Genomic DNA, 12903 nt, shown 5'->3' on the forward strand with positions numbered 1-12903 from the left:
GCACATACCATTAATTATCATTATACTATTACTATGTAACTATTATTATAGTACTATTATTAGTTATTACTATTAATAACTATTATTATGGCAGTGTTAGCTATTATTACAATTAAAACAAAATACAGCATTACACTAGACACCGACTTTAAAAATTCAACTGACACCAAGAAATCTAATCTGAAATTCCCGTGCTGACCTAAAAGACTTACTTTTCTCATCACTGACTTTATAGTGAGTAAATGTAATAAAATTGTGACCTTATGCTAAAAAATAAATCTGTAAATTTATTTCATTAAAAAAATGCCACTGCTAAAATAGTTGAAAACAATGGGATTAAATTTCCCAAGACTCCTCTAATTCTAAAATGTCTGTGACTCCTAAATCATTAGCATTTATCAAATTCTTTCCATCCAGGTAAACATCAATATAGCATGAAATATTAGCTTATAAAACAGGATACATATATTTAGCTGATTTTTTTCACATAAAATGTGTCATTTTTCTTAAGAAAAATTTCATTACCATGAAAGCTTCAACACACATATCAGCTTGCCATAAACTAGACCAACTAAATTTTTTCAGGCCATCTGCTGCAGCCTAAGTTTGACCAAAGAATCAATATGTAGTATAGGAAATATCTTAAAAGAGAATAAATACAAAGAGAAAACAGAAATCAACCAGTAACAAACTGTATGCGTGCATATATGTGAAGTAATTAAGTGCTGGCTTAATTAGTATTACAGATAGTTTCCAAAAGCCAAGGTAAAAACTACATAGTTACAAATTAGCCCAAACAAGCAAAGAGATATGAAAACATATACAAATATACTTGTGATAATACTGTCCCACAACCTTCCAACCAGCATGTAAGCACCACTGAGGGCAAGGATATTGTCTTTATTTGTTCCCGGTAGTATCTTAGCAATGGCTGGCATATATTAAGCATCCAAATACTGATGGAATGATTAAATCCCCTTACATTTTCACTTTTTCTACAAAGCTGGGATTTATCATTATTCACTTTTAAATTACTAATATATTTGTTATTATATATAAATAAGTGCTTTTGCAACAGTCTGTATATATCTAACCTACCTTGCTTCAAGTAAAGCTGCCATATTCAGTCCTATAAACTGTAAACAAGATAGTTTCAACTGTTCGGCATTATACATTGCTGCGAATTCCAGTAGCATAGCAGCATTCTTAAGGGTAACTACAAAGGAAAAGATATGCGAAATGAGATGAAAGGCATTGTTACTACAGCAAATGAAATATACTTATTTCTCAAGTTGTCAGGTTTGAACATTTAGAAGAAGGAAAATTCAAAGTAGTGTCTTGCCAAAAATAAGTTATACTAGGGCAAATATATAACTCATTTTCCATCCCAATATGCCAAAGTAATTTTAAGTGACTTGTTCAGAGGAAGTATAAACACACGTAAAATTTTAAGCAAAAGAAAATACAGAAGGTGCATTACAGTGTCATCTAAAAGCAAACATATAAAAATTGACAATCTTCTACCTAACCTTTTCAGAATATTTTTAACTTTCACTGATAAACAACATTCCTTTTCATTTATATAGCACAGAACATTCTCTCTTCTATAAAACTAAAAAAGTATACTTAGAAGTAGGAAACAGATGAAATCATTCTACAAAATATATTTATGTTGAGTCATCTATCAGACTTTACGTGGGTATATTTACATATACAAACACATACAAATACTATATATTTAGAAAATAAGTACATTTAAATCTTACCGTATTATTGCTCATGCCAGTGCAGAATCTGGCATACTGTACAAAACATACTAGATTTTGTTACAATCCTTGTTAACTTTATATATGAAGTGTGTTTTGCTAGAGACTGTCCCAGAATATTCTATTTACCTAGCATGTAACTTTGGCTTCCCAAACCCCTCCATTCTTTTTCTTACTTACTCTGAGTCCCAGCCAACAGAGGAACACAACTATTTTCTACACCTGGCTTCCTCCACTTCTTTGTTCTTTCTCCCTTATAACTCAGTCAAAAATTATATGCAGACAATATGCAGACAATAATGATCGCTGCCTCACTCTTGACTAACCTAAAGTTTCAACTAATGATAAACCCAAATTCTCCCATTTCACAGAAATAAAAATGGATCACACAAAAACTTTAGAGTTGTTCAAGGAGAAGATACTCCACAGAGCTCAAGAAAAGTGAGTAAATAAGACTCTAGAGCTAAGACAAACTATTAGAAGTACAAATTAGAAAAATTTGACGGGAAATCCCTTCACAATTCCTGAAGAGGCAAAGAAAGAGAACAAAGAAGATTCGAAAGCCAAGAAACTTTTATATCAGGGTGAGGAAATTTAACCTTTATCCCAGAGTAAGTGATTAAAAATATATGAACAAGGGAAGACATTAACTCCTTCCTACAGAAAGATTAAAGAAGAAGTTAGAAAAGAGAAACAGGACTTAAAAGACTACAATGACACTACACAGAAGGGATGGATAACAGTGATCTCAACTAGCACAGTGGCAATGAGCATAAAAAGGTAGGGGAAATGTGATCAACACAGTTAAGATTAATCAATTTTGACAGCTGCAATTTGGGTGTAAAAACAAAATAACAAAAAATAATTTTGGGTTCCAAAGTTGAGTGTTAGGAGGACAGCCATGCAATTAATGGAAATAATGAACAGAGAGAGAAAAATAAGAATTTGAGAGAAAAGAGAAGTTTTTGATCAAATATATTAACAGGATGGGATGGTTACATAAAAATTCCAGCAAATAGCAGGGTAGCTAAATGTAGACTTACAGACCAGGGCAAGGGTAAAAAATTTCTGCTTTCAAACTCTCATCTTTCAGATTCCAAAATAAGTTTCATGCCATCTTTATTATTCAAGCTTTTATGGCATTTCCAAAAAATTAACGTATTTCAATTCTAAGATGTTCATGTTTTCACATATTAACATCTCTAAAATAAGGATGTGCTTACAAATGATGACACGAAATAGTTTCAATGTCGTGATATTTTTAATGATACAAAAACATGCTTTTTACCATAAACTGCATCAGAAAGTCAATAAAATACAGTAAAACCTGGATCAACCTGAAAACACACTAAGATTCTAATTCAAAAACTCACGTTTTTCACTTAATGCCACTTCACAAATCTCTTTCAATCGAGATATGAGAAGCTGATCAGCCACCACAAGAACACTACAAACAAAATCCACATTTTGAGATTCTAAAAAAAAAAGAAAAAGAAGCATCACTCTTTATTATTATTTTGTAAACATTACACCTAAGGGGAAAAAGTTCAAGTAATTAAGACACTACAAACGAGAGAATTATGATGATTATTTTCTAAATGTTGAAATGGCAAGTATGATAAACAGTAATAACATCAAAATTTGCTGTTGGACAAACATTTCTCAAACTAATAGAGAGGAAAGTCAAATCTCATCATTAAAGGTAATATACAGGTATATGTTAAATAGATACACATATGTTAAAACATATATATACATACGGGGGGGGTAGAGGGAGCAGGGAAGGATGAAGGGAGAGGTGAATAATGCTCTTAGGCTTTCTTATTTAAAACAAATTGGTCACCTAAGTGTACTTTTTTTTTAAACTACAGAAGTTCCTTAATTTAACATAAACTGGATCCAGTGTACTATTAATGACCTTAAGCAATGCTAGAATCACTGCCAGAATAGTAATATAAACAGGAAAAAAAAAAATACCACCACCATAGGAAGAAAAAAAATGCTTAAAAAGAAAAAAATGAGGGACTTTCCTGGTGGTCCGGTGGGTAAGACTCTGTGCTCCCAATGCAGGGGGCCCAGGTTCAATCCCCAGTGGGGGAACTAGATCCCACATGCATGCCACAACTAAGAGTTCACACGCCACAACTAAGAGTCCACACACTGCAAATGAGAAGTCTGCATGCCGCAACTAAGAAGTCCACATGCTGACAACTAAAAGATCCCGCGTGCTGCAGCTAAGACCCGGCACAGCCAAAAATAAATAAATAAATAAAAAGCAAAAAGCCCTCAAAATGAAGATGAACTATATGCATTTAAAAAAAGAAAAAGAAAAAAATGAAGGTAGAAAAACCATTTTAAAAGATGAGGGAGAGGTGAAGTCATTGCAAATGGCAGACTAAGAACTACTTCAAAAATTCTTCTCCACAAAAGCAATGAGAATATTAGAAAAAATTATCAAAAATCAACTTTTTCAGAATTCTAGAAATTAGCCAAAGGCTTGCAATAATCTAGGGAGCAATGACTCAAAAAAATTGGCGGAATCTTAACAGTAGTAAAGCTCTGGGACACTAGCTGCTCCTACTTAGATCCTCCTCTCCTCGCCTCTCCTCCTCAGTAGTCTTGAAAACCATCAATCCTGCAATCACAGGCAGGTACGAGCAGCTACATCCACTGGAGGAGACAGAACAGTGGTGGAGCAACATTATCAAGAAACTGTCATTATTTGACCTGTCTGGCAGTTTCCTGGAAACCCAGCTAGCAGGGGTTTATCTGACCTGACTCAAAGGTTGCCCAGTGTGAACAGCCTCAGAAGAGGGCATTTATTCAAAACAATAAGCAATTACTTAACACTGAAGCTGCCCAAGACAGTAAATAAGGGATAAAGCAAACAAGAAGCAGGTTAAAAAAACTTAAAAAGAAGAGCTAGGGAAAGAGATATTGTCGTGACTGAATGTTTATGTCCCCTGAAAATTCACATGTTGAAGGTATAATTTCCAGTGTGGAACTAATTAAGGTTAAATGCAGTCATAAGGTAGGGCCCTGATCTGACAGGATTAGTGTCTTTCTAAGAAGAGACATCACAGATCTATCATCTCCCCCCACTCATCCCCTTCGTGTGTGTGTGTGTGTGTGTGTCTGTGTGTGTGTATTCTCTCACTCTCTTTCTCCACTCACACTCACACACAAGCACTGAGGAAAGGTCAAGTAAGGACATAACAAGAAGGCAGCCATGTACAAGCCAGGAAGAGAATCCTCACCAGAAACCAACCCTGCTGGACCTTGACCTGAGACGTCTAGCCTCCAGAACTGTGAATAATAAATTTCAGTCTCTGTTATTCTGTTATGGCAGTCTGAGCTGACTGTGTCCATAAGGGGTTTTGAACAGTTTTAACATATTCCTGTGAATCTAGAAGATCATACATATATGGAGGGCTGGGCACATGCCCAGAAAAAACTTAAGAAGGCCCAAGACTCCTACTTCTGGCTGACCCTGAGAATGCAAAAGCAGGAAATGAATCTAAGGCACAGTTGTAAACTGCCTGGCTAAGAATTGAAGCCAGGCCGCCACACACACAAAGAGGCCCTAGCCACAGGCTGGGAGATTTACTGGTTTAGGCATTTAAGGAAAATGCTGTCTAATTAGTAGCTGACCACTAAGCTGACCAAGCAGAGACCTCAGTGGTCATATATGACAAAGAATACCAATTTTAGGGCTTCCCTGGTGGCGCAGTGGTTGAGAATCCGCCTGCCGATGCAGGGAACACGGGTTCGTGCCCCGGTCCGGGAAGATCCCACATGCTGCGGAGCGGCTGGGCCCGTGAGCCATGGCCGCTGAGCCTGCGCGTCCGGAGCCTGTGCTCCACAACGGGAGAGGCCACAACAGTGAGAGGCCCGCGTACCACAAAAAAAAAAAAAAAAAGAATACCAATTTTACAGAATTAGTTCCAATAAACAAACAGCAAACACAACAATCCTTGGGGAAGGAGGAAAATCTGATTTCAAGAGTTGCTACACAGGCTTCCCTGTTGGCACAGTGGTTGAGAGTCTGCCTGCTGATGCAGGGAACACGGGTTCGTGGCCCGGTCCGGGAAGGTCCCACATGCCACGGAGCGGCTGGGCCCGTGAGCCATGGCTGCTGGGCCTGCGCATCCAGAGCCTGTGCTCCACAACGGGAGAGGCCCGCGTACCGCCAAAAAAAAAAAAAAGAGTTGCTACATGATATTATTTAGATATGTCCAGTTCTCAACAAAAAATTATAAAAGATGAAAAGAGAGGTGTAAATATATGGTCTATATACAGAAAAAAAGCAGCCAAGAGAATCTGTCCCTGAGAATGCTAAGCTGCTGAGCCATTACATATTACAGACTTTAAATCAATTATTTTGATTATGTTCAAAGAACTAAAAAAATCATGTCTAAAAATCTAAAAGAAAGTATAAGAATAATATCTCATGAAATTAAGACTATCAATGAAGACAGAAACTATACATCAATTGAGATTATCCAATCAGAGGAACAGAAAGAAAAACAAGAATGAATAAAAATACACTGAGTATAAGAGAACTACGGAACACTATCCAGCCTAGATAAATAATTATGCGACTTCCAGAAGGAAAAAGAACAGACATAAAGAATATTTGAAGAAATAATGCAGAGGGGGAGAAAAGTAAAAGTGAAGAGGATTTGTATGGAATCAAAGTTAAGTTGTGAATAACAACCAAGATAGGGAGCAACCCCAGTATCCATCAATAGACAAATGGATAAAGACGTGGGGTGTGTGTGTGTGTGTGTGTGTGTGTGTGTGTGTGTGTGTGTGTGTGTGTATCTCACACACAGTGGAATATTACTCATCCATAAAAAAAGAATGAAATTCTGCCATTTGCAACAATGGACCTAGAGGGTATTGTGCTTAATGAAATAAGTCAGAGAGAGATAAAGACTCCATGTTATTAATTATATGTGGAATCCTGGAATCTAAAAAAAATAACACAGATGTATATAACAAAACAAAAACAGACACACAGATATAGAGAACAAAAGCAGTTGTCACCAGTGAGGAGAGGGAAGGGAGAGGGGGCAAGATAGGTTTATGGGATTAAGAGTTAGAAACTACTACATATCAAATAAATAAGCAACAAGGATATATATAGTGTACAGCACACAGAGATACAGACAATATTTTGTAACAACTTTAAATGGAGTACAATCAATAAAAATATTCAGCCACTATGCTGTACACCTGAAACTAATATTGTAAATCAACAAAACATCAATGTTAAAAAAAAGAAAAAGTGTGGTTAGTTTAAAACAGACTGTTATAATTACAAAATATTATTACATGTAAGCCTCATGATAACCACAAAGCAAAAACCTACAGTAGAAACACAAAAGGTAAAGAGAAAGGAACCAAAGCATACCACTACCAAAAAGTCATTAAATTACAAAGGAAGACAGCACAAGAGGAAGAAGGGAACAAAGGAACTGCAAAACAGTCAGAAGACAACTGACAAAATTCCAGAAGTACATCCTTACCTACCAATAATTATTTTAAATGTAAATGGATTAAATTCTCCAATCAAAAGCAAAGTAGTTGAATAGATTAAAAAACAAGGTACAACTATATGCTGCCTGCAAGAAAATTATTTTACCTTTAAGGACACACACAGGCTGAAAGTGACAGGATGAAAACATATACTCAATGCAAATGGTAACGGGGGGTGGGCATACTCGTATCACACAAAATAGGCTTTAAGTCAAAAACAGTCACATGAGACAAAGAGGTCAGTATATAATGATAAAGGGGTCAATACATCAATGAGATACAACAATTGTTATAGACATACAGTTGAAGCACCTAAATATATAAAGGAAACAGTAAAAGAGCTGAAGGCAGAAATAGACACCAATACAACAATAGAGGACTTCAATACTCCATATTCAATAGGAATAGATAATCCACACAGAAATTCAATAAGGAAACAGCAGACCTGACCAACAATACACGACAAATGGCCCTAACAAACATATAGAGAACATTCCATCCAACAACAGCAAAATATACATTCTTCAAGTGTACACAAAACATTCTACAAAATAGACGATATGTGAGGCCACAAAAGACGTCTTAACAATTTAAGAAGACTGAAATCATACCAAGTATCTTCTCTACCAACCACAATGGTATAACATCAGAAAAACAGGAGGAAAACGGGAAAATTCACAAATATGTGGAAATTAAACAATACAGTCCTGAACAACCAGTATGTCAAAGAAGAAATCAAAGAGAAAGCAAAAAAATACCTTGAGACAAAGGAAAATGGGAAACACAACGTATCAAAACTTATAGGATTAAACAAAATAAGTTCTAAGAAACACATATGCCTTAAATGCCTTAAAAAGAAAGATCGCAAAAGAACAACCTTAAGGTTTTTACACAACAAAGAACTATACAAAGAAAAAACAGAGCCCAAAGTTAGAAGAAAGGAAATAATATACATAGAGCAGGAATCAATGAACCAGGCACTAGTAAAACAATAGAACAGACCAATTAAACTAAGAGTTGGTTATTTGAAAAGATAAACAAAATTAACACACCCTTAAGTAGACTAAGAAAAAAGAAGACTCAAATAAATAAATAATTGTAAATGAAAGAGGAAACATTACCAGTGATATCGCAGAAATACAAACGATCGTAAGAGACTACTATGAACTATATGCTAATGAACTGGATAATCTAGAAGAAATGGATCAGTTCCTAGAAACATACCAAAACTGAATCATGAAGAAATAGAAAATCTGAACAGACCAATAACACAGTAAGGAGATTGAATCAATAATCAGAAGTCTCCAAAATAAGTAAAGCCCAAAACTAGAAAGCTTCACAGGTGAATTCTACCAAATATTTAAAGAAACATTAACCTCAATCCTTCTTAAACTCATCCCAAAAATTGAATAGGAAGGAAAACTTCCAAACTCATTTTATGAGGCCAGCATTATCCTGATACCAAAGGCAGACAAGTTCACTACAAGAAAAGAAAACTACAGAACAATATCCCTGATTAACATGCATATAAATATCCTCAATAAAATACCAGTAAACCAAATTAAACAGCATATTAAAAGAATCAAACACCATGATTGAGTGGGATTTACACCTGTGATGCAAGGATAGTTCAACATGTGCAAATCAATAAACAATACACCACGTTAACAGAACAGGCTAAAAATCATACGATCATCTCAATAGCTGCAGATAATGAACATGACAAAATTCAACATACATTCATAATAAAAATTCTCAAGAAATTAGGTATATAAGGAATGTACCTCAACACAATAAAGGCCATATATGACAAGCCTAAAGCTAACATCATATTCATCAGTAAAAACCTAAAAGCATTCACCTAAGATCAGGAACAAGACAAGGATGCACACCCTCGCCACGTTTATTCAACACAGTATTGGAAGTCCTAGCCACAGCAATGAGACAAGAAATAGAAGGAATCCAAATTGAAAAAGAAGTAGTAAACTGTCATTGTTTGCAGATGACATGACAGTATACATAGAAAACCCTGAAGACGTCACCAAAATACTCTTAAAAATAATGAAGGAATAAAGTTGCAGGGTACAAAATCAATACACAAAAACCTGTTGCATTTCTACATGCTAACAATGAGCTAACAGAAAGAGAAATTAAGGAAACAATCCCATGCACAATCGCATCACAAAGAATAAAAGACTCAGGAATAAACTGAACCAAGAAGGTGAAAGATCTGCACACCAAAAACTATGAAACACTGAGACAAGAAATTAAAGAAGGTACGAATAAATGGAAAGATACCCCATGTTCATGGACTGGAAGAATTGATATTGTTAAAATGCCCATTCTACCCAAAGCAATCTACATATTCAATGAAATCCTATAAAAATTCCAATGGCATCTTTCACAGAAGTAGAAAAAGTAATCCTAAAATTCATACGGAACCATAAAAGACTGTAAATAGCCCAAGCACTATTGAAAATGTACAACAAAGATGGAGGCATCACATTTCCTGACTTCCAAATCCTATTACAAAGCTACACTAAATCAACACTGTAACGTACAGCCATAAAAACAGACATGTAGACCAATGAGACAGACTACAGAGTGCAGAAATAAACCCTCATATATACAGCCAATTAATCTTTGACAAGGGTGTCAAGAATATAAAATGGGGAAAAGAAACATAAAAAAAAATTTTTTAATGGGCAAAAGACCTTAATAGACATTTGTCCAAATAAGACATACAAATGGCCAACAGGTAAATGAGAAGGTGCTCAATGTCATTATTTATCAGGGAAATGAAAATCAAAACCACAGTGAGGTGTCACCTTATACCTGTTAGGAAGGCTATTATCAAAAAAACCCAAGATAACAGGTATTGATGAAGATGGGGAGAAAAGGGAACCCTTGTGCACTGTTGGGAATGTAAATTGGTGCAGCCACTATGGAGAACAGTATGGAGGTTCCTCAAAAAATTAAAAATACAGCTACCATATGATACAGCAATCCCACTTCTGAGTATTTAGCCAAATGAACTGAAATCAGGATCTTGAAAACATACCTGCATTTCCAAGTTCACTGCAGCATTATTCACAATAGTTAAAATATAGAAACAGCCTAAATGTCCATCAACAGATGGAAAAAGAAAATGTGGTATCGATATACAACAGAAAACAGAAGCATACCACTCTATGACTAAAGACACCTGGTAAATAAAACATGGGTGTGTTGCCTGACAAAGTATACAAATGAACTGTCTATAAATTTCGGTTCAATTATTAGTCTATTTATTTTACTTCAGGTATGTTTGGACAGGGGAAAAACAGGCAGGAAAGAACTTTTGTACACTGTCCAAACTATACTCCCTGCTGTCAAGTCCTCATCTTAATCATATAAGTAGCTGGGTATGGAAATGTTAAATCTAATCTCAACCAATATTAATAAGTCTTACATATTCACATAGGTAATGAAAATTTTCTTTTCCATTTCTTTACTATTAGTAATCATCCCTATTTGCTTATTTTAAATTTAAGCCTCTGTTGATGGCTTATTTCAATTAGAGTAGAAATTAAGATTCATGTGATTTTATCATTTTTAACTATATCTTAAATATCTGAAATGTCTTAACTCTTATTAATACCTTTTATCACAACAGCTTCATCAGTATAGAGGTAGTCCAAAATAACTTTCAGTATGTCAGAATGTATTGGCATTTCCAGAGCTGCACAACTGGAAGCCTAAATAAAATAAAGTAAAATAATTAAACTACAAAATACTAATACAATCTGACTGAGGTTACTGGTATGAAAAACTTTTAACAGGAATCACATCCAATGCAAAACAGCATAACATTTATAAAACACAAAGCTAAAATGAGATACATTTAATTTTAAAATGCCTTGTAACATGAAAAAGAATCAAGAAAAATTGAGAAAAAAAGAAACAAAATGGTATTCCAAATACAAGTCCAAATAATAATGGAGAATTTATTTAAGTAACTTTTTTGCAACAATCTTCATTTTGGAATGTTGTTATTTTCCAGCAGTCTTATGCATAAATAAAGTTGAATACAAAGCAAAAACTGAGTTAAGATATTTTTTAATTTCTTTAGCATATAATTTCCCAAAAGTATAAAGTATAACTACCAGCCTATGTGTTCTATTTAAATCTTACCTCAATCCATGAGCTACTCAGCATACTATGAAAATATTCTGAAAGAAAAAAACTGAATAAGAATAGTGAAACAATACCAAAACAAATAAATCAGCAACTAACAAAAGTGTACCTACCAAGTCTAGCACAAAGAACGCATTTATGACAAGAAAATTCCTTTCCATCCACTGATTTCATGGTCACATCACATAAATAAGAACTGGAAGAAAAAAAAAAAAGTTTAATTGAAGAGCAATTTCTTTACATATTTAGCAAAGAAGAAATAAGAAAATCCATTATAGGATTTGTTTTAACATTTGATTTTCTCCTAATTAAAGGTGGCAGAGAATATACAACTTGAGGGTATACATATAAAGTACTTCATCTCCTTCCACTTTAGGGAAGATAATAAGGCCTTACAATAAAGATAATATTTGTAAAGGGAACTGAATACAGATAAATATTCAAAGTCTTGCTTTTTATTTTCCTTTTTCAATACAGGCCCAGTGTAATAAGTAACATCATAGTCACAGATCTTTAATTCACTTATTTGTACAACCTATTCTGTGCTAAGCACAGTCTAGATACCGCCACAGTTTTTTTTCTCCAAGACTTTTCACCTACCAAGTACACATACCTAAAAACAAAAACTTTTAATAATAAACATATTTAGAATAGTATACCTATTACGGAAAGAGATTATACTAAAGGAAATAATCTTCATAATGCTGACGAGGCATAATTATATTGGTTTTTGGGTTAACATCATTACCTACTTATAAAAAAAATACAAAATTCAGGCAAAAAATTTTTTTAAATTCCTTTCTTCATTAGAAAGTAATCAGAAAAAAATGAACTGTATCAATGTCTTATTGAGCAGTTAATGCTGTCATCCATTTGCCTCAACAGCTCTCCAACATTTCCAGAAATAAAGAAGACTAATAAAGGTAAGAGGGTATTCACATACACATTTTGCTTCACATATGAGTAAAAAGAGCTCTATTTCCACACTTAGGTCCCAAAATCTAGGGATGAAAAGTTTATCTTCATTTCCTAACTTACCATTTTCTCTGACTTAGCTTTGGTTTATTACCAGTTTTCTTGGCAATGACATTAATTTCTTCATTCTCAAATCGGACTCCATCTAACCTATCAAGGATAAAAATTAACAACTGGTGAATATATTCCCCTACCAAAACGAACAACAACAAAAATCCAACAAATTAGCCCACATCTGAACATAATTATATAATCTGTATCACCGGGAAGAGTATCTCAACTAACCCCCATTCTGTGATAAAGAAATATCATACTTAATATTTAAAATATATTAAACATCATTATGCATAAAGCCCTTCACTGTTTTCAATTAGAAAACATGATATACTACCCTCCCTTGCTCCTGCCCCACAACTAAGGTTATACTGCCACAGGCCATATAAAT

General features: G+C 34.4%; 1 protein-coding gene across 6 annotated transcripts in view; it reads right to left on the reverse strand.

Moving 5' to 3' along the window:
* IBTK (inhibitor of Bruton tyrosine kinase) overlaps positions 1–12903 on the reverse strand; it is a 90046-nt gene that overhangs the window by 43067 nt on the left and 34076 nt on the right. For all 6 annotated transcript variants that reach the window (XM_007108929.4, XM_007108928.4, XM_007108927.4 and 3 more), the window contains 6 exons: positions 12522–12608; positions 11597–11679; positions 11481–11518; positions 10948–11044; positions 3140–3241; positions 1099–1216 (listed from right to left, as the gene is read on the reverse strand). In XM_007108929.4, coding sequence (XP_007108991.2) covers positions 1099–1216; positions 3140–3241; positions 10948–11044; positions 11481–11518; positions 11597–11679; positions 12522–12608 — 525 coding nt within the window. The remainder of the gene's footprint in view (positions 1–1098; positions 1217–3139; positions 3242–10947; positions 11045–11480; positions 11519–11596; positions 11680–12521; positions 12609–12903) is intronic.

The sequence above is a fragment of the Physeter macrocephalus genome, chromosome 11, assembly GCF_002837175.3.
Source record: "Physeter macrocephalus isolate SW-GA chromosome 11, ASM283717v5, whole genome shotgun sequence".
Lineage (NCBI taxonomy): Eukaryota > Metazoa > Chordata > Mammalia > Artiodactyla > Physeteridae > Physeter > Physeter macrocephalus.